The sequence below is a fragment of the Elephas maximus genome, chromosome 1 (assembly GCF_024166365.1).
Source record: "Elephas maximus indicus isolate mEleMax1 chromosome 1, mEleMax1 primary haplotype, whole genome shotgun sequence".
Classification (NCBI taxonomy): Eukaryota; Metazoa; Chordata; class Mammalia; order Proboscidea; family Elephantidae; genus Elephas; species Elephas maximus.
In genome coordinates this window covers 28,282,156-28,307,085 of record NC_064819.1, presented here as the reverse complement: position 1 = coordinate 28,307,085, position 24,930 = coordinate 28,282,156, and the positions used below count along the sequence as shown (strand labels likewise).

At 41.9% G+C, this 24,930-nt stretch overlaps 1 protein-coding gene across 2 annotated transcripts; it reads left to right on the top strand.

Moving 5' to 3' along the window:
• The first annotated feature begins 3,506 nt into the window (after nucleotides 1-3,506).
• KNG1 (kininogen 1) lies at nucleotides 3,507-24,349 on the top strand. 2 transcript variants are annotated; one of them, XM_049880766.1, is made up of 11 exons: nucleotides 3,507-3,894; nucleotides 6,020-6,130; nucleotides 7,133-7,214; nucleotides 11,132-11,304; nucleotides 12,812-12,919; nucleotides 16,026-16,110; nucleotides 16,930-17,102; nucleotides 19,674-19,781; nucleotides 19,905-19,991; nucleotides 22,088-22,171; nucleotides 24,106-24,349. In XM_049880766.1, the coding sequence occupies exons 1-11, from the start codon at nucleotides 3,700-3,702 to the stop codon at nucleotides 24,184-24,186; spliced, it is 1,287 nt and encodes a 428-aa protein (XP_049736723.1). In that variant the 5' UTR covers nucleotides 3,507-3,699; the 3' UTR covers nucleotides 24,187-24,349. The 2 variants fall into 2 exon arrangements, with proteins under 2 accessions (XP_049736723.1, XP_049736714.1); XM_049880757.1 differs by lacking the exon at nucleotides 24,106-24,349 and having other exon boundaries at nucleotides 22,088-24,093.
• Nucleotides 24,350-24,930: the final 581 nt, after the last annotated feature.

Below are 24,930 nucleotides of genomic sequence, written 5' to 3'. Positions count from 1 at the left end.
ACAAGAAATCTTTCTTGATTCTTCCCTTTGCTTTATCACCAGTAAAATCTATGACTGCCAGGACTTGGTTTTGTTCACTACAGTGCCTATAACATACTAGGTGCTCTAGAAATATCTGTTCAGTCAGTGTATATAGCAAGCATGTCAGTCAGGAGATTTTCATATTGTGACCCTAATACTCCACAATAGGTTTTCACCTTTTCAAATGAGCGACTGAGAGCTTGACGTAACTAACACCATGATGAACCTTTAAGTTTTTTTCTGCCTGCCTTCTCCTTTCCGCATACTTTTGTTAATGACTTTGTTTTGTTCTGTTTGGCCACTTATGACTTACACCCCTACGTGAAGATTAGAGCCCAGGTGTCTGGCATGTGTATCTTTAGCCTGATAAGGAGATGTCCAGCATGTATCTCTTTATCCGATAAAAAGTCTCTTGTAATTACCTTGTAATGAATAACTCATCGGGCTGGGCCTTCTGTGGGCTACCTGCCAAAAGACACTTCGTAACCCTTGCAATAGCTATATACAAGCTCTAACGTGAAATTGCCTTTTGGGACTCCATAAAGACAGTCTGCCGTGCTGCAGAACTTTCCTTTGGTGTCACCTTCTAAATAAATTTTCTCTCGCTTTCTGACTTGGAGTACGTTTCATTGGCTCGACTGCTCCAGGGCACGGACCCTAATTGGACAACAATATGTTAAGTAATTTAATCCTTACAACAACTCACTTAGACAGGTAATATCATTGTATGAGTAGGCCAGCTACTGTAACAAGCACAGTGGCTTAACAACACAGGATTTGATTGCTCTCTCATGTAACTGTTCAGTGTGGGTTATTTACAGATGGCCATCCACATGGTGATTCAGGGTCTCAGGCTCCTTTCATCTTGTGGCTTTGCCCTTCTGGTAGGCCTCAGTGTTTTCTCCTGGATCCTCTTTTTCTAGCACACATAGGGAAAGAGTAGAGCAGCACATGGGTGGTTTTTATGGGCTAGACTTGGAAATGGGATACAAAAGGTATGCTCACATTTCACTGGCTAAAACTCAGTCACATGGCCACGCCTAACGCAAGGAAGGATGAGAAATGAAGTCTAGCTGTATGCCAAGGAGGAAAGAAAAATGAGTTTGATGAATACCTAGCCAGCCACTACCACAATCACCATATTTTAGAGAATGATTAGACCCAAAGAGGGCCTTATAGTTAGTAAATTATGGTACTGGGATTAGAACCCTGATCAACCCTCCTTCAAGGCCCACATTCTTCCCTCTTTATTATACTGCCTGTGAATACTGCCAAGTCCTGTTTTCTAGTCTTTATTTGAAACACCCGCCATGTGGAGCCTTGACTTCCAACTCCTCCTGGACTAAGCCACATCAGTCATTTCTTCACTCCCCAAGCTTCAGTTTCTCCATCTCTGTTGGTTCGCCTTTCCTCTCAGCCTAAGAACTTACCTAAGTTACTTTCACCCTTAATTTTTTTTCCCTACATCTCTCCATTAGAATGCACCTTCTACCATCACCATGTACCTGAAACCAGGGCTTCGAACTGGTTCCTTCTGGTTTGAACCCCTGCTGAGAATCTGCATTTCTAACAAACTCCCAGATGAGCAGTGGTTCTCAAAATTTATTAGACGTAAGAATCACCTGGGGATCTTGTTGAAATGTAGATTCTGATTCAGTATATCTATGGAAATGTAAATTCTCAGCAGGAGTTCGAACCGGAACAAACCGGTTCTAAGCCCTGCCTGAAACTGCTTCAATAAGACAGAGATTCTTAACTATCCCGCTCTAATAAAACCCGTTGCCATCGAGTCAATTTTGACTCATACCGACCATAAAGGACAGCATAGAACCGCCCCATAGGGTTTCCCAGACCATAATCTTTATTGAAGCAAACCACCACATATTCTGCAAAGCGGCTGGTGGGTTCGAACCACTGACCTTTTGGCTAGCAGGTGACTATTTTAACCACTGTACCACCAAGGCTCCTTTTCTACTCTAATAGTAAGTATAATCTGTAAAAACTAATTACCAATCCCTGTACATAGGTTAATTGCTCAGGCTGCTAACCAAAAGGGCTGCAGTTCGAATCCATCAGGCACTCCTTGGAAACCCTACAGGGGCAGTTCTACTCTGTCCTATAGGTTCGCTCTGAGTTGGAATCCACGCGATAGCAACAGGTTTGGTTTGGCTTTGGTACATATATTACCTCATCTACCCCTCAAAAAAAAAAAAGTAATATAGGTATTACTTTCCACATTTTACAGATGAGGAAACTAAGGCTTAGAAAATCAGGGTTGCATAACAATTAAGAAGCAGAGTTAGATTGGAATCCAGATTGGATTTACTGCCAAGCTCATGTTCCTGCCACTGTTTCAAGGCCACCACTCAGCCTACACCGACCTCTGTTTTCCAGAGGCTGTCAGGGAGACTGAATCTCCAAGCTAGAAATCCTGCCAACAACAACAAAGAAGTCACCTTTTTTTTTTTTTCAGTAAGAAAGCCCTACTAAGCGATAACCCAACTCTTTAAACTATCCACAGACCTCCTCTCCCTGAATCCATTGCCATCAAGTTGGTTTCGACTCATAGTGACCCTATAAGACAGAGTAGAACTGCCCCATAGTGTTACCAAGGAGTGTCTGGTGGATTCAAACTGCTGACATTTTTTTTGTTAGCAGCTGTAGCTCTTAACTACTATGCCACCAGGATTTTCCTCTCCCTGGATAGTCCAACTTTATCAAAAAGGTTGCTTAGGCCTAGTGAGGGAAAGACACCCATATTCACCTAAACAGAGGCAAGAAGCAAAGATAGGGGCTTCAGGGCTTCACGCAAGACCTCTATCTGTGCTTAGGCTTCTCCTCTGCCTCGTTCACCCTGGAGAGTGCTTTCCTTTACAGACTAACAAGCCAAGTGGAAAGAGGCTGAATGAACCAGAGACCAGATCCAAACCTGTTGTAGTCAAGTCAATTCCACCTCACTGAGACCCTATAAGACAGAGTACAACTGCCCCCATAGAGTTTCCAAGGAGTGGCAGGTAGATTCGAACTGCCAACCTTTTGGTTAGCAACCAATCTCTTAACCACTGCCCCACCAGGGCTCCCAGGATGCCCATAATTTATTTTCAGTTGTGCCAATGTCTTGCTTTGGGACTCTCAGTGTTCACTTTATTCCTCTGAGCATGGGCTTCCCCAGGCATGCAATCTGATTGTTAGTAGCCTGTTTCTATGCAAATAGCCTGCAAAGAAATTCTACTGTGAGAGGTGTTTCTGCAGTGGTGCATTGTTGTTATATGCAGGGCCCTTTTTAAATGCCTTTGGGAGAGTCACAAGGAAATAACTGAGCTAGTTGATGGTTCTTTCCTCTTCCTTTTTAGGTGCTGCTCCGATTTGCTCGATAAAGCATGTTGTGTAATCACATGGACAGGTGCTCTGTACCCCCCTCCTACAACCCCCATGCTTTTAAAATGCAAACAAGCAGGGCAACAACCCCAGTGTTGAAATGTTCCAGTTAGAAACCTGTTTGGATAACCCAGCAGTGCTATTTGCCCTTCTGGAATAGGGCAAAACAGTGCATGGTAGTGGGAATTCAAGCAGGCCCACAGAGCGCTGAGGCAGAGAGGAGAGGGCAGAGGCAATAAGGGACCGGAGACACTCTTGGTGAAACCACCCTTCAACAGCTAGAGGGAAGACTGTTAAATCATGAAACTAATCGCCATCCTCTTCCTCTGCTCCAGGCTGCTCCCAAGTTTGACCCAGGAACCCTTCTCAACGGACATTGACTGTAACAACGAGGAAGTTTTTAAGGCTGTGAATGCTGCACTGAAGAAATATAACGGTCAAAACCAAAGCGGCAACCAGTTTGTATTGTACCGTATAACCCAGGTCATCAAGACGGTGAGTGAGCTGTGTTTGACCTTGAGGTCATTTGGGATTTGTGCTGTCCCACCAAGTCCAGGTCTTTTGCTTTCCCCCAGTTGCCTACCCCCAAGACCTGATAAGCAAAGGCAGACGCTTACACCTTGGAAAAAGCCAAACTCTCTGGTCTAGGAAGGCAGCGTATGACTAGTCCTGGGACCACTAACACTGGCTACCCAGATGATCAGAGAGGAAGTTTGCTCAGGTGAAATGAAACAAATGTAAACGGAATTAAAAGGACTAAGCAGAATGGAAGATCCAGGAACTCAGGTGGGCTATAGCAAGAGTATCCACTGCCTGGGTAAGAAATAAATAAAGTCCTCCACACCTCAGGGGGGAGGGGGTTCCTAAGAATCTAAGAGAAGACGTAAGTGAGAATAACATGGTTGAATGCATCCAGTTAACAGCAGTGTTTAGTTGGTTTTTAATAATTTTTAGCACTGCAATGATGCCGTTGCAATGATCCCAGCAGGATGCATGATACAAAGAAACACAAAGCTTCCCAGGATTTGTTTCAATGAATTTCACTGTAAAGTGTTATGTGTCTGGAATAGTAAAGCCATTGGTTACTTCAGTGGGGGAAAAAAATTCCAACCATTTCACATCAAGAGGCTAAAGAAAAAAGCCACAGTGGATATTTTTAATTTTTTTTTTTTTCTGAAGGTAAAGTTGTGCTATTGTGTTTCACAATCTGACATACTCACATGGGGAGTGCCAAGTTCCGAAGCTCTAGATACGACTAAAATGACCCTCCAGCCTTCCCGGGGTGCTCACATGACAGTTTGTTGGTTTTGTCTCCATTTGCTGATAATTTGTGGCAAATGTGGTTTTTTGTTCTCAAACATCCATAAAACCACTTCTTTATTCTTACTTCCCCCTGTGGGCACAGCCTATACCATACCACTTACTGCTTTATAAGACACGAATGAACTTTATAAGACTTTATAAGCTTTATAAGACCTGGAAGGAATTCTCAAGATTCTCTTGTTTGACTCCATTATCTGGGCCCTCCCTTCTCTCATCTGCAAAATGAGGGGCTGGACAACATCACCTCTCAGGTCCCTTGCTGCTGGGACATGCTAGGACCTTATACCTGAAAGCTCACCTGAATCAGCACAATAAAAAAAATAAAAAGAGTTTTTTTTTTTTTTTTTTAGCACTTGAAAACTCTCATTTATTACCTTATGACCTGGGGCGGGGGGGGGGGGAGGAAAGCAAATGCATTTATTAAAATTCCTTAACCCCATCATCCAGAGATAACTGTTCACTTTCTTTTTTTTTCAGAAATGAATAAAGACCTCTTTTATTTGCCTAATCATAAAAGATAACCCCCCCCCTGCAAAATAGACTCACTGCTGTCAAGTCAATTCCCACTCATAGCATCCCTACAGGACAGAGTAGAACTGCCCCCATAGAGTTTCCAAGGAGTGCCTGGTAGATTGGAACTGCTGACCTTTTGGTTAGCAGCCATAGCACTTAACCACTACGCCACCAGGGTTTCCAAAAGTAAGATATGTTTGAATAATAAATAAAGTTAAAATAAGAGGGGAAAAAAGTAACATGTTTGTTAAAAAGCAGTCAGACAATGCAGGAAGGTTTATTTAAAGAAGAAAGTAAAAGCCTACTGTAATCCTACCACCAAGAGACAAACTCCTAACAGCTTGCTGCATACATACCCTTTCAGACCTTTGTAGACATATGTGTATATGGAAGGCCTGCTAACCAAAAGTTTGGCAGTTTGAATCCACCAAGCGCTTCTTGGAAACCCTATGGGGTAGTTCTACTCTGTCCCATGGAGTCGCTATGAGTCGGGAGCAACTTCAAGGCAACAGCTTTTTTTTATCTATGAATATATAAGTTGGCTTTTAAAAAAGTGAGCTAATACTGTGGTTACTGCTTTGTAAACTTTAAAAAACATATTTGCCAATATATTGTGAATATTTTTTCCCAAGTAAATATTTATAACTTTCAGTACCCTTCACCTGACATCACTGAATCAAATCAAGATCAAATATTCATAACAACACCAGATCCCACTCCGATTACATGCTGTTGGGTTGGTGGGATGAACAAAGATATGTTTGGTTGCGTTTTTTTTTTTCAGGAAAGCTCTGGCACATTTTATTCCTTCAAGTACGAAATCAAGGAGGGTGATTGTCCTGTTCAAAGTGGCAAAACCTGGCAAGACTGTGACTACAAAGAAGCTTCGGAAGCTGTAAGTTCATTCGGGGATGGTTACCACACCTCCCGTGTTTTCTGAGCTTGCCAGGCTTGTGTACTTGTGCAGGGGATGATTAAATTATGGTTCTAAGCCCGCTTATGGGGAATCCACATAAACACTCAGATTGTAGAAAAGTCAAATGCTTGATGTCTATGTTCTCGCATAGACAGAAAGGGACGGGAGGCCGGCCACCAGTTAAACATGGAGAAAGAAGCTCTCCCATGAGAAAACCAAAAACCAAACCACTTACTGTCCAGTTGATTCTGAGTAGAACTGCTCCATAGGGTTTTCAAGTCTGCGACCTTTCAGAAGCAGATCACCAAGCCTGTCTTCTAAGGCGTCTCTGAGTGGACTTGAACCTGTAACCTTTCAGTTAGTAGTTGAGTGCTTGACCATTTGCACCACCCAGGGACTCCACTCCCGTGAGAAGCGGGCTCTGATGACCAAGCAGGACATATGGACCCCACCCCGGAGAGATGAGAGATTGACACTTATGCTGAGCTCAAAGGCTGGAAAGGGGAAAGGGTGGGTGCTCCAACTTGCACAGGCCTTAGTGCAGATCCTAGAGCCCTGGTGGCGCAGTGGTTAAGAGCTGGGCTGCTAGCCAAAAGGTAGGCAGTTTGAATCTATCAGCAGTTCCTTGGAAACCGTATGGAGCAATTCTACTCTGTCCTATCGAGTCGCTATGAGTCAGAATCGACTGGATGGCAACAAGTTTTTTTTGTTAGGTAGACTTCGTACTCTGGTGGAGCAGTGGCTAAAGTGCTCGGCCGCTAACCGGTAGGTCGTGGTTCTAATCCACCAGCAGCTCTGCGGGAGAAGGATGTGGCAGTCTGCTCCCGGAAAGATTACAGCCTTGGAAACCCTATGGGGCAGTTCTATCCTGTCCTATGGGATCTCTGTGAGTTGGAATCAACTTGTTGGCAACAGGTTAGGTAGACTTCTCGGCCCAAAAGATTAAGATAAGTACTCACTCTGTCTCTTCTTTCTTTTTAGGCCACAGGGGAATGCACAGCGACAGTGAAGGGGAAAGATACAAAATTCATCGTTGCTACCCAGACCTGCCAGATTACTCCAGGTAGCTGATACCTACGGTGGCAGCGCTGCCACGGGGGAGAATCCACCATTTCTGTTTTTGGTTTAACGTTTTTGGTGTGCCAGGGACAACCTAGGCCAGGCCTGCGCCCCCTGCTGGAGGGCGGCAGTAGCGAGACAGCTGCAGCGTCTGGGTGAGGGGGACCGGGAGAGGGCGCTGGAGGAGCACGCAGAGTCTTGAGGTCGGGGCCAGGCTCACGCCGGTCATCCCCTCAGCACTATTTTCCGACGCTCTTCTTCCTGTGAGGCGCTGTGTTAGGTACCTCGCACAAAGACAAGAAGACAAGACCCGCCCTCAATGCTGGGCAGCACCCTACAGCGAGAAAATCACAGGCTTTGAGGTCAGGCCTCTCAAATTCCTTCAGCTTTCCTTTTCCTCCTCTGTAGAAGGTGGATAACGGTAATTCCCGCTTCACAGGATTTTTGTGAGACTGAAACAGGGCGATACGCCAGAAGGTGCAATGCCTAAACCCATTGTGGCTGAGTGGATTCCAACTCATAGCCACCCTATAAGACAGGTGCAATATCTAAACCCAAAAAAAACCCAAACCTAGCAACCATAATATTGTATTAATCATAAAAACCAGACTAGCTAACATGGATTGGGGGCTTACATTCCAGGCACAGTTTTAAGCACTTTACACGTGTTAACTTACTTAATCCTCACAACAACTCTATGAAGTAGGTGTAACTATCAGCCCATTTTACAGGCGAGGAAGCTGAGGCCCAGAGCAGTTAAGTAATTTGCCCAGGATTCCATAGCTAGTAAGTAGCTGGAAGAGTGGACTCTCAATAAACGAAATTCCTTAAGGATATAATTACGGAGCAATGGATCAACAAATACAACCACTGTTAGCTCCTCCCTCATGTGGCAGAAGTGCCAGGTACAGAGGAAGGGGCAGAGCTGGGGGTATCAATTGAACAAGCCTTCCTGCAATTGGCCCCCTGAAAGGTAGTGTTTTAGTGCATGAGGCCTGTAGAATAGCATCTTCAGGCTTCACAACTGAACATCACCCTCGTGGCAGGTCTATGGTCTTTGTCATCCATAAGCAACCCAGAATATCTCCTTTGCCTTGGGGTTCCATTCCTGCAAGAAGTCACATTCAGTGTAAAACACTCCAGAATAGAAAAGAAATCACAAGGAATTGAAATCTCTATTTGAATTTTAGAAAAACCTCCAGAATTGTTGCTGTATATTGGAAAATGATTCTGTCATCCCCCCCCCCCAAAATGGGGTTTAATATCTTTCTCTACTCCTCTCACCCTCAAAGCCTTCTACGCAGCAAAGGTGCCTCCGTCTCTTCTCTTACCCCTGTTCATCTTCTAATAAAAGCTTCTAGATAAAAAATAATTATCTTTCCAGTACAATTGCCCTCCAGATTTTTAACATCGCTTGTTACCCTGATTCCACATGACTTTCTACAAAAAGGAAAGGGAACAAAGCTATACATATTTACCCAGTAATTTTTTTCTTGACATACATTTGCAGTCAGCACATGGCTGTGGGCCTGCTGGGTGTAGAAGCCTAGGACTCGTAGGCGGGGATTCATGTATAGCACTCATGCTTCAGCCACTTTTCCCTTTCTGTACTGTAGCATTTGCCTCCATTGGCCGCCATGTTGGGGGCTATTCGTTATCCACATCGCTTGGTAATTTAGTACAAACTTCTGCTTCATAGCTTAATTGTCATTAAAAACCCTTCACTGGCTCCCCGTTCTTAGAGCAGACCATTCTTCATTCACTTCAGAGGGTCTGTGAATACCCTGAAACTGTATGGAAAATGTTCTGAGCATATACATTGTCTTAGTAACCTAGTGCTGCTGTAGCAGAAATACCACAAGTGGGTGGCTTTAACAAACGGAAATTTATTTTCTCACAATTTAGGGGCTATGAGTCCAAATTCAGGGCTCCAAGTCTAGGGAAAGTTCTCTCTCTGTCAGCCCTGGGGAAAGTCCCTTGTTCCTTGGCTCTTTGGTGATCTTCATGTGGCATGGAATCTCTCTCCCTCCACCTTCACTTTTTAGCTGCTTGCTTAATCTGCTCTTTTATACCTCAAAAGAGATCGATTTAAAACACATCCTACACTAATACTAGAAACCCTAGTGGCGTAGTGGTTAAGTGCTACAGCTACTAACCAAAAGGAAACAGTTCGACTCCACCAGGCACTCATTGGAAACCCTGTGGGGCAGTTCTACTCTGTCATATAGGGTCTCTATGAGTCGGAATCAACTCGATGGCAATGGGTATGGTTTTACGGGGTCCACTAATACTGCCCCATTAACATAACAAAGAAAACTCATTCCCAAATGTGATTATAACCACAGGCATAGTAGAATTTACAATACATATTTTTGGGGGATACGGTTCAATTCATAACATGCATTTGGCTGTGGAGGGGCCCATAGCTTTTATCAGATTCGCCAGAGAGTCCATGGCACTTGGAATATAGTTAGCAACCCCTGGCCTAGAGGGAGGTTCAGGCTCAAAAGTAGAATCAGGCCTCAGATTACACCCCTGTGCCTCACACTTCTTGGGCTGGTAACATGTGGCTCACATGTAGACACGCATCCCACGGGGAGTCTTCCATTCCTTCTCCCCACAGCTTCCCACCTCTTTTTGCCTGGTTCACCCCCGTTCATTCTTCTTAGCTCAGCCATCTTCCTCTCAGGAAAAGGTTCCCTCATCTCACTCTCTGCCCCTGCCTTTGCAGCTATTACCGAGTTATCTTGAAGTGACCTCTCTACAGGTCTGCCCCTCTGCTTGTCTGGAATCCCCTTCATGACAGTGGCCGTCACTAACATGTTAGTGTATCCACGCAGCCTAGCTCAGCACCTGGCATATTGTTGATGTAAACGGATGCAAAATGTATTCAACCCTAAGCCAGGCTTCAAGGGGCTTTACTGAACACTAAAAAATAAATAATATCTGTAATGTTTTATTTTTTTCCTGAGTGGATAAATTCATGTATTACTTGTATAATTTGAAATAACTTTATAAATTAAAATAACAAGGTATATATTGTGTGTATAAGATATGCCTAAGAGAATAATTGGAGTCTCTGGGTGGTGCAAATGTTTAAGCACTTGACTACTAGCCTAAAGGTTGGTGGTTCAAACCCACCTAGGGGCATCTCTGAAGACAGGCCTGGCGATCTGCTCCCAAAAGGTCACAACCTTGAAAACCCTATGGAGCAGTTCTACTCTGCACACGTACAGTCCCCATGAGTCGGAATTGACTTGATGGCAACTAACAAAAATGAATGAGTGATTTTTTTTCCCTCTGACTAAAAACCCTCTGATGGAGTCCCTGGGTGGTGTCAATGGTGAAGAGCTCAGCTACTACGCAAAAGGTTAGCAGTTCAAACCCACCCAGAGGCACCTGAGAAGAAAGGCCTGGCGATCTGCTTCCAAAAGATCACAGCCTTGAAAACCTCGTGCAGCACAGTTCTACTCTGCACACACAGGGTCGCCGCAAACCAAAATCAACTCGAGGGCAATGGTTTCCTGTTTTGTTTTGTTTTTTAAATCCTCTAACTGAAAAACAGCCTTACATTCTCTTTTTTCCTAATTGTACCCTATGGTTTATTGGCAAGTTTGTTTATTAGGGCCTTCTAAAGTATCTTATTTGTTAAGGGCAATGTATCTGAGTGCTGGAAAATAAAGCCTGGCTTTAACCTTTAAGGAAGTCCTGGTGGCGTAGTGGTTAAGAGCTACAGCTGCTAACCAAAAGGTTGGCAGTTCAAATCCACCAGGCGCTTCTTGGAAACTCTATGGGGCGGTTCTACTCTGTCCTTTAGGGTCACTGTGAGTCAGAAACCCTCGACAGCAGAGTTTGGGTTTTTTTTTTTTTTTTTTTTAGTTTTAGCCTTTAACTCGGCCTTTTGGCCCGCTCTTTGTTAAGCCGAGGGCCCTGTAGTGATGAAAGAGTACACCTGCGTTGGATGTGATCACCCTATATCGACAGACAGCCCCGACCTGGAGCCTGTTCTGAGACACGCCATTGAGTACTTTAACAACAACACTGAGCACCCCTACCTCTTTGCTCTTCAGGAAGTGAAGAAGGCCCATAGACAGGTTTGTTCCTTAATCTTTCATAGACAGGTTTGTTCCTTAATCTTTCATGTACACAGTATTGTTAGAATTTGCTAAATCTTTATGTTTAAGGCCTCATTAACTAAAATACACCATTTGCCAAAGGAAAACGTGTTGTTACACTACTGGTAATGAGGAGGAGCCCTGGTGGTGCAGTGGTTAAGCACTCGGCTGTTAACCAGAAGGTCGCCAGTCCGAATCCACCAGCTGCTCCTCAGAAACCCTATGGGACAGTTCTACTCTGTCCTATAGGGTGGCTATGAGTCAGAATTGACTCAATGGAAATGGGTTTTGTTGGGTAGTGAGGAACTCTTCCATGTTTTTATATCGCTGGCACAGGAGACAAAGGGTTTTCTTTTTAATCCAAGTGATTAGGATACTGAAATATGTAAAGGGAAAAAGGTAGCTAATCAAACCACTTGCTTTGAGTTGTGTTCTGAATGAATGCGCAGTAAGCATTACGTATATTTTTCTGGAGACAATAAAGTGGAAACGTCATTCTGGCCTTATGATTTTAAGAAAACCATATCCTCACCTAGCTATCATGAGTTAAACAATATCTCTGAAATGTTAAATCGTGTCTAAAAAGTTTGGCCAGGCTTTCTCAGTATCCTCTAATCTATAGTTTCTATATCATCAAACAAGGAGTCTCTGGGTGGTGTAAATGGTTAAGTGCTCAACTACTAGCCGAGTAGTAGGTTAGTGGTTTCAGCCTATCCAGAGATGCCTCAGAAGGCAGGCCTGGCAACCTGCTTTGAAAGGTCACAGCCTTGAAAACCCCATGGAGTGCAGTTCTAGTCTGCACACACGGGGTTGCCATGAGAATATCATCAGACAAAAATGTAAATGCCTGTAAATCTGGTCTTTTCATTGCTCCATTCACCAAGTCCTCATGGACATTAATTGGGTCCCTTGTATTTCAGCCTCTAATTTCGAGTGATTCACTTTGGTTAGTAACATTCTCTGCATTTAATAGACCTTCCAACTTGCCTTCATTCGAGATGCCTGTTCTACTCAATTATGTCCATGTATCACTATCTAGGTGCGCCCAGCCTGGTATAAAGCAGAAGAAATCTCACTACCAGGCAGTCTGGAATTCCAAGGACCCACCAACTCCAAGTTTTCTTAATCTATCCAGGAGAGTAGTATTAATATCTCATAAAACTCAATGGAACATATTCTCTCCAGGAAAAATTGCTAGGTCTCACTTAAGGAAATACAGTAATTCCATCTATGTATTTCTTTTCATTTTCAGATGTGTAGGGGGAAGTGTATGTGTGGTGTGTGTCGAGGGCTGTGAGACTCTCAAAATGCTCAATATGTATTTGGTAATGACTTTTGCCTAGTAATAATATTAATAGTTCATATTTACTGAGCATTTATTATATGCAGTCAGTGTTCTAAGCTCCTCATAACATAACATTTATATCTCACTGTGCTATAATGTTTAAAGTGCTTTTTAAATACACAATCCAAAAAATTGTTTCAGGTGGTGGCTGGATGGAACTATGGAATTACCTACTCAATTGTGCAAACTAATTGTTCCAAGGAGAATTTTCTGTTCTTAACTCCTGACTGCAAGTCCCTTTTGAATGGTGTAAGTATGCAAAAATCTAATTTTAAAGTTCCTAGCATTTTGCTTATGGCATTTACAGGCATGAGTGGTGCAAACGGTTTGCGACTGACTCCTGACCTAAAGGCTGGCAGTTCAAACCCACTCAGCAGCACCACAGAAGAAAGGCCTGATGGTCTGTTCCCATAAAGATTACAGCCAAGAAAACCCTATTCTTCTGTGTTGAAAACTTGCTATGCCTTTCTATTAATCGAGTTTTATGTTTTATATTTCTAACCGTCTATAATTTTCTTTATATATACCCAGCACATTTATCGCGAAAGGTATTCCTAGTTTTTTGTTTTGTTTTGTTGTTTTGGTTATTGCTATTAGGAATTAAATCTTTTTGTTTTATTGTTTTTAATACTACTATTAAAATAAAAACGAAACCCATTACCATTGAGTCAATTGTGACTCTTAGTGATCCTACAAGACAGAGTAGAACTGCCCCGTGGGGTTTCCAAGGAGTGGCTGGTGAATTTGAATTGCCAACCTTTTGGTTAGCAGCCAAACACTTAACCATTGTACCATCAAGGCTCCATAAATAAAAATCTATCATTTTTTATTAAAACAACAACAACAACAAACCCATTGCCATTGAGTCAATTCCAACTCATAGCGACCCTACAGGACAGAGTAGAACTGGCCCACAGGGTTTCCAAGGAGTGGCTGGTGGATTTGAACTGCCAACCTTTTGGTTAGCGGCTGAATGCTTGACCACTGCACCACCAGGGCTCCCACACTTTTTTTATACTTACCTTATATCCAGCAACAATAGTGAACTCACTGATCAACTCTTATGGTTTTCTATTGATTCTCTTTATTTTCCTAGGTATATAATAATATCTCGTGAAAATAAAACACTTATCTATTATTTTCCAAGGTTTGCTTTTTCATCATATGACTCATTTAATTGACTCAAATTTCCAGAGATATTTTTTGAAATAACAGTGGTCTCGAGCATTCATGTTTTCTTCCTAATTTTGTTGGGGAGCTGCTAGAATTTTATTCTATGTAATATTTGCTATGGGCTCCAGATAGGCATTCTTTGTTACATTAAGGAAGCATTTTTGCATTCTTGTTCTAAGGAGTTCGGTTATTTTGTTTTGTTTTAATAAGGAATGGGTGCAGAATTTGGCAAATGCTTTAAAACATAGATTGAAATATCATATGTTTATTTGATTAGCATGTTGTTTTGACAGCTTTCCTAATTGTAATCTTTAGAGTCCCAAGATTAAGCCCCATTTGTTAAGTATTGATTATTCTTTAAAAGTGCATTTAGATTCAATTCCTAGTTTATTTATAAATTCTACATCTACATTTATAAGTGAAAGTGGTCTACAGTTTTCTGGACGCTACCTTCTCCGATTTTGGTACCAGATTATAATTTTATAGAATGAGTTGGTAGCTTGTCACGACTTTCTATATTCAGAAACAATTTATATAGCAAGGAAATGGTATATTTCTTTAATTTTACAGATCATTTACCTATAAAACTGCTTAGGCTGATTGGAGGTAGAAGTGGAGTGGAAGTTGAGAGTAATGATAACATTCTCTTTTTCTTCTTTGGTCATCATTCCATTCAAGATTTTTGTTGTTGTTCTTAAGTCAGTGTCGGTCAATTATAATTTTCCGGAAAAGTATCCATTTCTTTGAGATTTTAAACTAGCATACACTTGTTCAAAATATTCTGTTATATTTTTACACTTCTCTGTGTCCTCGGTTGTATTAGCTTTTTCTTGAATTTAATTTTTTTTTCCTTGTCCCAAAAATGATCATTTGGATTTATTTCCTAATGCGAGTGCTTTCTATTTTCTAATCTTTAGTTTAGCTTTTGTCTTGACTGTTTCCTCCTTCTTGTTTTCTGTAAGGCTGTTTATTACTCTTTACTTTCTAACTTATTGAGATAAACACTGAGGTGTTTTTGTTTGTTTTGTGTTTGCTCTCTTTTTAAAATATGAAAGCCTGTCATACCATGAAGTAACGCTGAATGCTGCTCTGGCGATATTTTGTGAAATTCTCATTTTTGTTGTTTTTGTTTTTCATTTTTTCCTTTACCCAAGGAAGACCCCAACTAATTAGGGAGGTGTGCTTATATTTCCAAGGAGTCCTGGTGGCACAGATGGTTAAGCACTTGGCTGCTAACCGAAACGTCAGCAGTTTGAACCCGCCAGCCACTGTCCGGGAGAAAGCTGTGGCAGTCTGCTTCCACAAAGATCACAGCCTTGGAAACCTCCTGCGGCAGTTCTACTCTGTCCTATAGGGTCATCCTGGAAATCCTATGCGGCAGTTCTACTCTGTCTTATAGGGTTGCTATGGGTTGAAATCAACTCAAAGGCAATGGTTTGATGCTATTAAAAAAACTATTTAAATATATCTTTTTTATTATATTATTAAAGTCTCCCCTGGCCTTATTTATTTTTTATCCATTTGGCTTGTCTTAGATTTATAGTTGTGTATAAAGTTTTCCCACCACAATTATTTCCACCCATTTCTAGTCATAGATCTTATTTTTATGTCTTTTGATTCCATGCCTTAGCAACTGTACTTTAAAAACATAAAGTTATAATTTTTACCACTTTTGTGATTTTTTTGTTACCTTGAATTTTACTTTATCCAACATCAGTGGCACTCTAGTTTCTTTTTTTTGTTCATATACACTTGATATAGCTTTGCTGATCTTTTATTTTTAAGCTTTCTTTGTATTTTTATTAGAAGATTAGAAGTTATGTTTCCTGAAGCTGCAATAAGGTCATTGTGGTTTTAGTTTAATTCTGAAAGCCTTTGCCTTTCTACAAAGCAATTTTACCCCTTTACTTACATATTAATTATTTCTGTTCTAGGTATTCTTGTCATTTCATTTCATTCTTTTGGGGTGTTAGTGTATGTGTTCCTCTTCTTGTTACTAATGTTATTACCTAATGGTTTCTCCTTCTCTCTATTGCAGTTAGACTACGTTTTGTTTCATTTTATTTTCTATGCAATGATTTGGCAATCATTTTAATTTTATTTTTAATTTTACTAGCTGTTTACTTTAAAGCTTCTCAAAAGCATTTTAAGATTATGCACTTCCATACTTTCCAAAAACTAGGATTCCGGTGAATGTAGAGGCACTGCGTACATGGATCCTCAGCTAAGAATCACTTCTTTCACACAGAACTGTGACCTTCACCCAGGTATGGGGTAGCACACACTGGTGCTCCAATAGTGGCATGTTGGTCCCAGACAACTGGCTGGGTTTTTTCAGATGAACTGTGTTTTGCCTCCCATAGTCTATGTAACCTACAGAGCTTGCAGAGAACATGTCCACCGAGGCTGCTCTGCAAGTGACCAGAAGGGAATATGGTAACAGAGGGAAAATGTACTTCCTCTGGGCAAAGTTGGCCTCTAGTACAATGCCAGCTGGTCCTCCTTGTGTACAAGGTGGTATAAGCTAGAGAGAACTGTACCTTGTTTTGAACCATTCAGAATAAAATCCTTTCAATTAAAGATGTCTTTTCTGCATGTGATAATGGGGAGGAAGGAAGATAGTGTGAGCTTATGGCCAAGTCAATATTTCCTATTTGGCTTGTAGCAAAAAAAAAAAAAAGTTGACTTATCTCAGACTTGAAAGACAGTTTTTGTGTACATTGCAAAATGAGAAGCATTCTTGATGTTGGCTGGGCCATAGGACCATAGGACTTTTTATGTTCCCATTAGAGTCAGTCCTTTAAGTTAAACATGGCTCTTTATACAGTTTCCACCCAAAATGCAAAAACTCAGAAGTGTTGCATGACTGAGTCACTGGTTTCCCTAAATACACCGGGCTCTGAGGAGGGGAGGAGAGTGGAAGCAGGAAGGTGCAGGACAGACAGACAACCTTGTTCCACTCGCTACTGGTCCTACTGGTTGCCACTTACCCTCTAAAAACATGGAAGTGGTGGTATGTGCCAGAGAGAGGCTAGGCTAGGCTATTCTTCCAGTGCACACACTGACTTCAAATCTGATTCTTTCAGAAGCGGAATTTGTACCACCACCTACCAAGATTTGTGCTGGCTGTCCCAAGGAGATAGCCGTTGACAGCCCAGAGCTGGAGGAGGCTTTAAATCATTCCATCGCAAAGCTTAATGCAGAGAGTAACGAACCTTTCTATTTCAAGATTGACAGTGTGAAAAACGCAACAGTACAGGTCTGTAAATTACATTACACAATAGTGATACCACAGTCTATGACCAATCACTGACTGATGTTGCCACTGATCTTGGCTCTGGATTGGAAGACAGCAAACTTGGTGAATGGGATTGGGTAGATTTGAATTCCAAGTCCCTACCTCACTGCATGCTTGACATGTGATCTTAGACAAGTCACTTAAAACATTCTCTCAATTTTCTATCTGTAGAGGATCAAATAAAATAAGATGCAAAAAATAATTGTTCAGACTCTAAAATGCTATGTAAATACTATTATGCGACTATTACATAATTAATAAAATTCAGGGTTAGGAAAAAGAACAAACCAAACCAATTGCCATCAAGTCAATTCTGACTCATAGCGACTCTATAGAACAGAGTAGAACTGCCCCATACAGTTTCCAAGGAATACCTGGTGGATTCGAACTGCCGACCTTTTGGTTAGCAGCCTTAGCTCTTAACCACTACGCCACTAGGGTTTCCAGGGTTAGGAAAAGCAGGCTTATTCTATGCCTTTCTAGATGTATCTCTTACTATAATATCACCTAGCGCCTTGGGCTCACCCACACCAGTTAGTCTATCATTGCCCAGACTCTCCCCACATTACCTTATTCTCATGTCATTTCTTCCACTATTTCCTCTACCTGGGTCCCCTTCCCAGGTAGAGTGATATCATAATAATGAATGTTCTTGCAAGTTCAGGGTCCCTAAGACCACCCTAAGCCTTAATAATTTGCTAGAAGTTCAGAATAACTGAAAGCTATTATACTCACGGTTACAGTTTATTACAGCAAAAGGATACAGATTAAATTCACAGGCACACAGGTCCAGCAGAGTTCCGCTCATGGAGCTTCAAGTTGTCCTCTCCCAGTAGAGTTGAGGATAGCACTAAATTCTCCCAGCAATGTTGTGTGGCAATGTGCATGGAGTATTGCCAACCAGGGAAGCTCTCCTAAGACTTAGTATCCAGAGTTTTTATTAGGGCTTGGTCACATTGACATGGTTGACCACCTGTGTGATTGGGTGTCCCAAAGCTTCTGCCATAAATCAGTACTATTACTATTCGTGTGGTTCAAAGCCTCCAGGTAAACAAAGACGCAGCTATCAGTCAGTACATTCCAAGCACTTAAGAGGTTACCTGCCAGCACCCAAGGGCAAAGGCCAGACCTCTCTTTGGGCAAGGTTAATTCTTTACCACACAGTACCTTCTACGGATTCATCTCTCTTCCCGTGCCATGTCATTAGAGGGTTAAGTATTGCCCCGGTTAGGGAGTCAGAGGACCTAGTTCTATTGCAGCAGCCACTGACTTCTGGGTGACCCCAGGAAGTGAGCCAGGCTCACTCACCTTTGTGATCCCATCCACAAAATGAGTGGCCAAAGTCCCATTAACCCGTTGGCATCAAGTCTGACTCCTAGTGACCCTATAGGACAGAGTTGAACTGTCCCATAGGTTTCCAAGGCTGTACTCTTTACAGAAGGAGACTGCCACATCTTTCTCCCATGGAGCGGCTGGTGGGTTCAAACTGCTGACCTTTAGGTTAGCTGCAGAGTGCTTAAACACTGTGCCACCAGGGCTTCTTGTGGCTGGAGTAGAAGACCCCAAATCCCACCAGGCACTCTTTGGAAACTCCACAGGGCAGTTCTACTCTGTCCTATAGGGTCGCTACGAGTCAGAATCGACTCGACAGCAACAGGTTTGGTTTTGTTGTGTGTGTGTGTGACTCCTTTTTCCTAACACACATTTTTCTGTCCTTTCAACAACACAGAGATAGGGAAGAAGTCTGGTTTCCTTTATGGGCTAACACCATTATCCTCTAACTTCCGTTTTTCAATAATAGCCATCCCTACAGGCCAATAAATATAGATATCATGCATTCTTTTTAATAAATAGCTGCATGACACCCCCCCCCCCCACACGTACAAATGTAAATCCTAGAACTAAGTATTGAATAATTTGGTTGAGAAACTGAGCCATAATGGTTAATGAAAAATAAAAATGTATCATGATTACAACTGTTGCTAGAGATTAAAATTGTTTCTTAATATATAAAAAAAAAAAATTAAGAGAAGCAAGCTAGAAAACCCAAATGATTTTCCTAATCACATTATTTACTCCATATAATTTCTACCATGATATGAAACCAATATTTCTCTGATTGAAGATTTGGCAGGACAAAGGATGCTTAAAGAAAATGCTTATTATGTTTTTCTTCCTACTTGACTTAGAATCCATTACAGCTTGAGCCCTTAAATTACTAGGGAATTTCGCAGCTGTTGAAAAAGAAAACTCAGGAAAAAATTAAAATTATAGCCTGCTTTTCTTTTCTTCTTCTTAATATTTTCACATTTAGGAAACAAAATGGGGACTAACAACAGCCGAATAATTTAAACATGAATACAACCTGAAAGTTTTGTTGTCAAACATTTATACTTTTCACATGTAACTTTCATGTGGTCATTGTATAATTAAAATGTCAAGATTCCTCCTTAAAAACTCTTAGAGTAAAAATATAGCATTCATTACACACATATGTATTAAACACCTACTTTGCGCTAATTAATTTTCCAGGTGGTGGCTGGAAGGAAATTTTCTTTTACTTTCATAGCCAGAGAAACCACTTGTTCCAAGGAAAGTAATGAAGAATTGATCAGTAGTTGTGAAACCAAGGAAGCTGGAGTGAGTAGTCATGAGACTGTCTACTTATTCCCTGGGAAAATTATCTGATTTTTAAATAGTCATTTGTTGAAGTATCTCACGAATAACACTGTTTTCTCTTTCGGCTTCCATTTTCATGGATAGAAAGTTCTAGAATGCAATGCTGACGTTCACGTGGTACCTTGGGAGGAAAAAATTTACCCTACTGTCAACTGCCAACCGCTGGCAATGGTATGATTTCCATTACAGTCTGCTGTGGGGGTCCGGGGGGGGTGGTTTTGCTCATTCTTGAAAAGCCATATTTCGAGGGTTGAAAATGAACCTTTTGTGAAATGAATTGGGGGCAACTATCTTTTAAAATGGGAAGAAATCTCATATTTCTGCACTGACTTCTCTTTTACATGGCTAAAATAGTGCAACAGTCCTCTTAATCTTCATCACACACTACCATGTCCCATCGAGGCTTTCGTAGGCTCTCGATTCTGTGACATGTGGCCCCTGCTAACGTGCCTTCTGCTCGCATCCCAGGAGCTCGTGAGAGATGCAGAATCTCTGACCCCACACCACACTGATCAGTTGCCGTGAAGTCTACTCTAACTCATGACAACCCCATGGGTGCCAGAGTAGAATGGTGCTCCGTAGGATTTTCAGTGGCTGATTTTTTAGAAGCAGAGCACCAGGCCTTTCTTCTAAAGTACCCCTGGGTGGACTTGAACCTCCAGCTTTTCAGTTAGCAAAGGAGTGCATTAAAAGTTTACACCGCGCAGGGAATCCTACACCACATCTACCAAATCAGAATTTATGAATTAGAATCTGCATTTTCACAAGATCCCCGGGGGGATTTGTATGCACTTTAATGTTTGAGAAGCATTAGCTTGCATGATGATTTTTAAATTCTTAAAAGAACCTTGGGAGGTAAGTAATCCTCTCCCCTTTGTCAAGGTTGAGAAAACATGAGAGGCTAAAAATTGGACTCCGAGATCCAGGAGTGAACAATAATATTGTCAGATCCTCCTGTGCTACAGCTGCTAACCAAAAGGTCATCAGTTCAAATTCCCCGGGCTCTCCTTGGAAACCCTGTGGGGCAGTTCTAGTCTGTTCTGTAGGGTCGCTATGAGTCGGAATCAACTTGACGGCAACTGGTTTGGTTTTTGGATTTAGTTCTCTGTACCAGGCACTCTACTAAGGACTCAACACACATTTTCCATTAGTTCTCATTATAACTTTTTGAGATGAGTCTTGTTAATATTTATAATTTACACATGACGAAAGTGAAGCTCAAGTAAGTTGCCCAGGGTCATGCAGCCAATATAAGTAACGGCACCTGATGCAAATCTAGGTCAAATCCGAGCCCATCTTCTTTACCACAATGCTGACAGCTGGTGGAGTCTGGCTTGCTTGACTCCAAACGAAACCCACTGCAGTTCAGTCGATTCCAACTCACAGCGACCCTACAGGACAGAGTAGAGCTGCCCATAGGGTTTCCAAGGAGCGCCTGGTGGATTCAAACTGTTGACGTTTTGGTAAGCAACCAGGCTCTTAAGAACTGTGACACCAGGGCTCCTGTTTGACTCCAAAGCCCATGCATTTTCCGCCAATGACCACTGCTTAAAGCATCATGTTCTTGTGGGTAGTAAAAATATAGGTAGAAATAATCCGCAATTCCATATCCTCTAATGCATATTGCCTCTTCTCCCTTTTTTCTCATCTAAGGTTTTTGCCATGTGTAGGTACATATATAGTCTAACACAAGCATTACACAAAGGCTGCATTTCCAGCTTGTGAACATGTTCTATTGTATTTAAGCCCAATCAAGTGATCATGGATACAGACTCCCTGTATATTCAGTTTGTGAAGCTTCTTAGAGCCTTTTAGGATAAAAGAAGTAATTATGTTAATAGAAAGTGTCAGTTAATAAATGGTGTGCAACCAACTTATAAAATCATAGGCCGTTAAAACTTAGAAGGTACCCTAGAGATTTCGTGGTTCAACCACCTGTTTTTTCCAGATAAAGAAAAAAACTTTCTGGGTTATTTTAGAGTCTTATTAAGAGCAATAATCAATGTCTGCAAATTTTTTTTTTTAGTAATTTTTATTGTGCTTAAAGTGAAAGTTTACAAATCTGCCTGCAAATTTTTAAAAATTAATCAAAAGAGGAAAGAATATTATTCATTTTCATCCTTTCTGGGATATTAATATAATATTAAAATCTGGCAAGGACCTGCCCCATTACAAACCAAGATAGCATTGCCAGGTCTCAGCCCCTTCCCTCTTCATTGATTGTGTGGTTTTCGCTATAATGCATTCATCTTAATATTTCCTGTTAGGACTCATTGAGGAAAAGGCCTCCAGGTTTTTCACCCTTCCGATCAGTATCATGGAAACCGGTGGGAACAGGAGAAGTAACAACTGTAAGTCCACCCCACACTTCCATGGCACCTGTACAAGATGAAGAGCAGGATCCAGGAAAAGAGCAACATATTCGTGGGCATGGTTGGGGCCTTGAAAAGCAAATAAAACATGGCGTCCATGGCCATAAACATAAGCATGACCAAGGCCATGGGCATCAAAGGGGACATGGCCTTGGCCTTGGACACCAACAGCCACATGGCCTTGGTCATGGACATCAAAAACGACTTGGCCTAGCCCATGGACATAAACATGGACATGACCATGGAAAACATAAAAATAAAGGCAAAAACAATGGAAAGCACAATGGTTGGAGAGAAGAGCATTTGGTAAGCTCTCCTGAAGGGAGTACTACACCTTTTATACAGGCACAAGAGAAGACAGAAAGGCCAACACCCATCCCTTCCCTAGCCCAGCCAGATGTAGCAGTTACCTTTTCTGACTTTTGGGACTCAGATCTCATTGCAACTGTGACACCTAATACAGTACCACCTCCCACAGAGAATGATGATGACTGGATCCCTGACATCCAAGTAGAACCAAATAGCCTTTCGTTTAACGTGATACCTGATTTTCCAGAAACAACCTCCCCCAAGTGTCCCGGACGCCCCTGGAAGCCAGTTAATGGAATGAATCCAACCGTGAAAGTGAAAGAATTTCATGATTTTGATCTCTCTGATGCTCTTTCTTAACTTATCCTTAGCCCTTTATCATCCCTTTTCCCCATTGTCCAAACACAGCTATCCTGATATAATGCACCAAAGCCCATGAAACTTCACAACAGCCCAGAGAGAAGTGGTGAGACTCCCAGTTGGCAAGCTGTCAATCTCTATTAAAAAATCTCTATAGACTCCATAAAATGGTGTGCACAATTCGAAATCCATTCTGAATCCTCCTCACCAGTTTTCTTAGCTAGCACAGAAAAGGGATAAATAATTTGCCTTATGGCCTACTCCTGTGTGCTTTTCCCATGATATCTGTACCTTCAAACTGACATCATCCATTTTCACAGAAAGGCTCTTTACATTCCAAATAAACAGTGGCACCTGGTCCCTGAACACATGTGAACATAAGGGGAGTCAAGAGCCTGAATGCTGAGTTTCTTAATGGGGGAAAAATAATAAAAATCTTCAGAGGTCAAGGAGGGATAATAAGAAAGAGAGAAAAGGGAACGAAAGGGGGGAAGTAAATTAACTTTCTGTTTCCAAAATGGGTTAGTGTTTTCAAAGCGTTGCTCCCATTTGACAAAGCTATTCTGATATTTCCTTTTCTGGTGTTTCTGGATGTTTCTCAAGTCAGTAAATTCTGTTTACTCATTAACTATTCTTTGCAACAGGGCTTTCAAATAGGAACTTTCAGTTTGTTTATTTGCTGCCAAGGCCAGATTGAGTAATCCTTAGATATCAGAAACTCTGAAATCAGTGATAAAGATGGAAAGCAGAGGAAGTAATATTGGAGGTGTGTTTGCTAAGGAAGACTTTTTTGTAATGGACAATATAATATCATGGGATGGGACACAAACCTTGTTCGGGAATTTTGTAAGAAAATTCCTCTGTAGCCTTGCTTTTTAATTGAATCGCCTTTTTGCTACCACACTGAAGACCATTGACTTTTGCGAAAGGGAATAATATGGTTGCCTTTCATTGTGTCCTGGAGCAGGGGAGGCATACAATTTATAACCCTTGCTGTACCTGTGCTAGTGAAACAAGATATGGCTTTAAACAGCTGCATTTGCCTTTGGATGTGTGTGTCACTGCTACTTCGATTTATTTGATGCATTTAAGCCTCTGAGTTTTTATTTCATTTCAAATATTATCTGTACTTTTAAATAAAGAAGCAGTAATGGCAGGAAAAGGTCTCACCTTGCCAACTGGTTGTTTCACTATCTTTATTGAACGACAATATCAGAATTAACGGAGTTTTACTGTACTTACAGAGGCAACTAAGGCCCTGCGAGTACAAGGGCCGACCCCCCAAGGCAGGGGCAGAGTCAACACCTGAGAGTGAGGTCTCTTGACCCGTGGGCAGAAGCGTCACGCCTGGCACCACAGCCCTGACAGTCCCTGTCAGCATCCCCGAGTAGGAGGACAAGAAGATGGGATAAGGAATTTAAATAGAGAAGAATGCCATCTTATCATTCTGTTCCTGGGTGAAATAAAGTTCCGTTTTGATGTTCTCACTCCTGGTTAATTCACAGTGGTCTCCTCCTTTCAGCCATGTCCATCCTGCAGCAAATTCAAGCAATGCAAAGAGCCAGTGGCCTGGCTCTGTCCTTCCCTCTCCAGCCAAGGCAGGAATCCCTTAGAGGGGCTTTCCTACCACCAATATCTCATCACAGGCATTAAATCAAGACTTACCTGTTGCCGTTGAGTTGATTTCGACTCATGGCGACCCCATGTGTTGCAGAGTAGAACTGCTCCATAGGGTTTTCTTGGCTGTAATCTTTACAGAAGCAGATCACCAGGACTTTCTCCCACAGCCCCACTGGGAGGGTTCGAACCACCAACCGTTCCGTTAGCAGAAGATCAAACAAACAGCTTGTACCACCCAAACCGAAACCAAACCCATTGCCATTGAGTAAATTCCAATTCATAGCGACCCTGTAAGACAGAGTAGAACTGCCCCATAGGGTTTCCAAGGAGCACCTGGTGGATTCCAACTGCTGACCTTTTGGTTAGCAGCCAAATTCTTGACCACCGCGCCCCCAGTGCTCCTGTGCCGCCCAGGGACCTTCTAAATCAAGGGTTAAAAAAAAACAAAA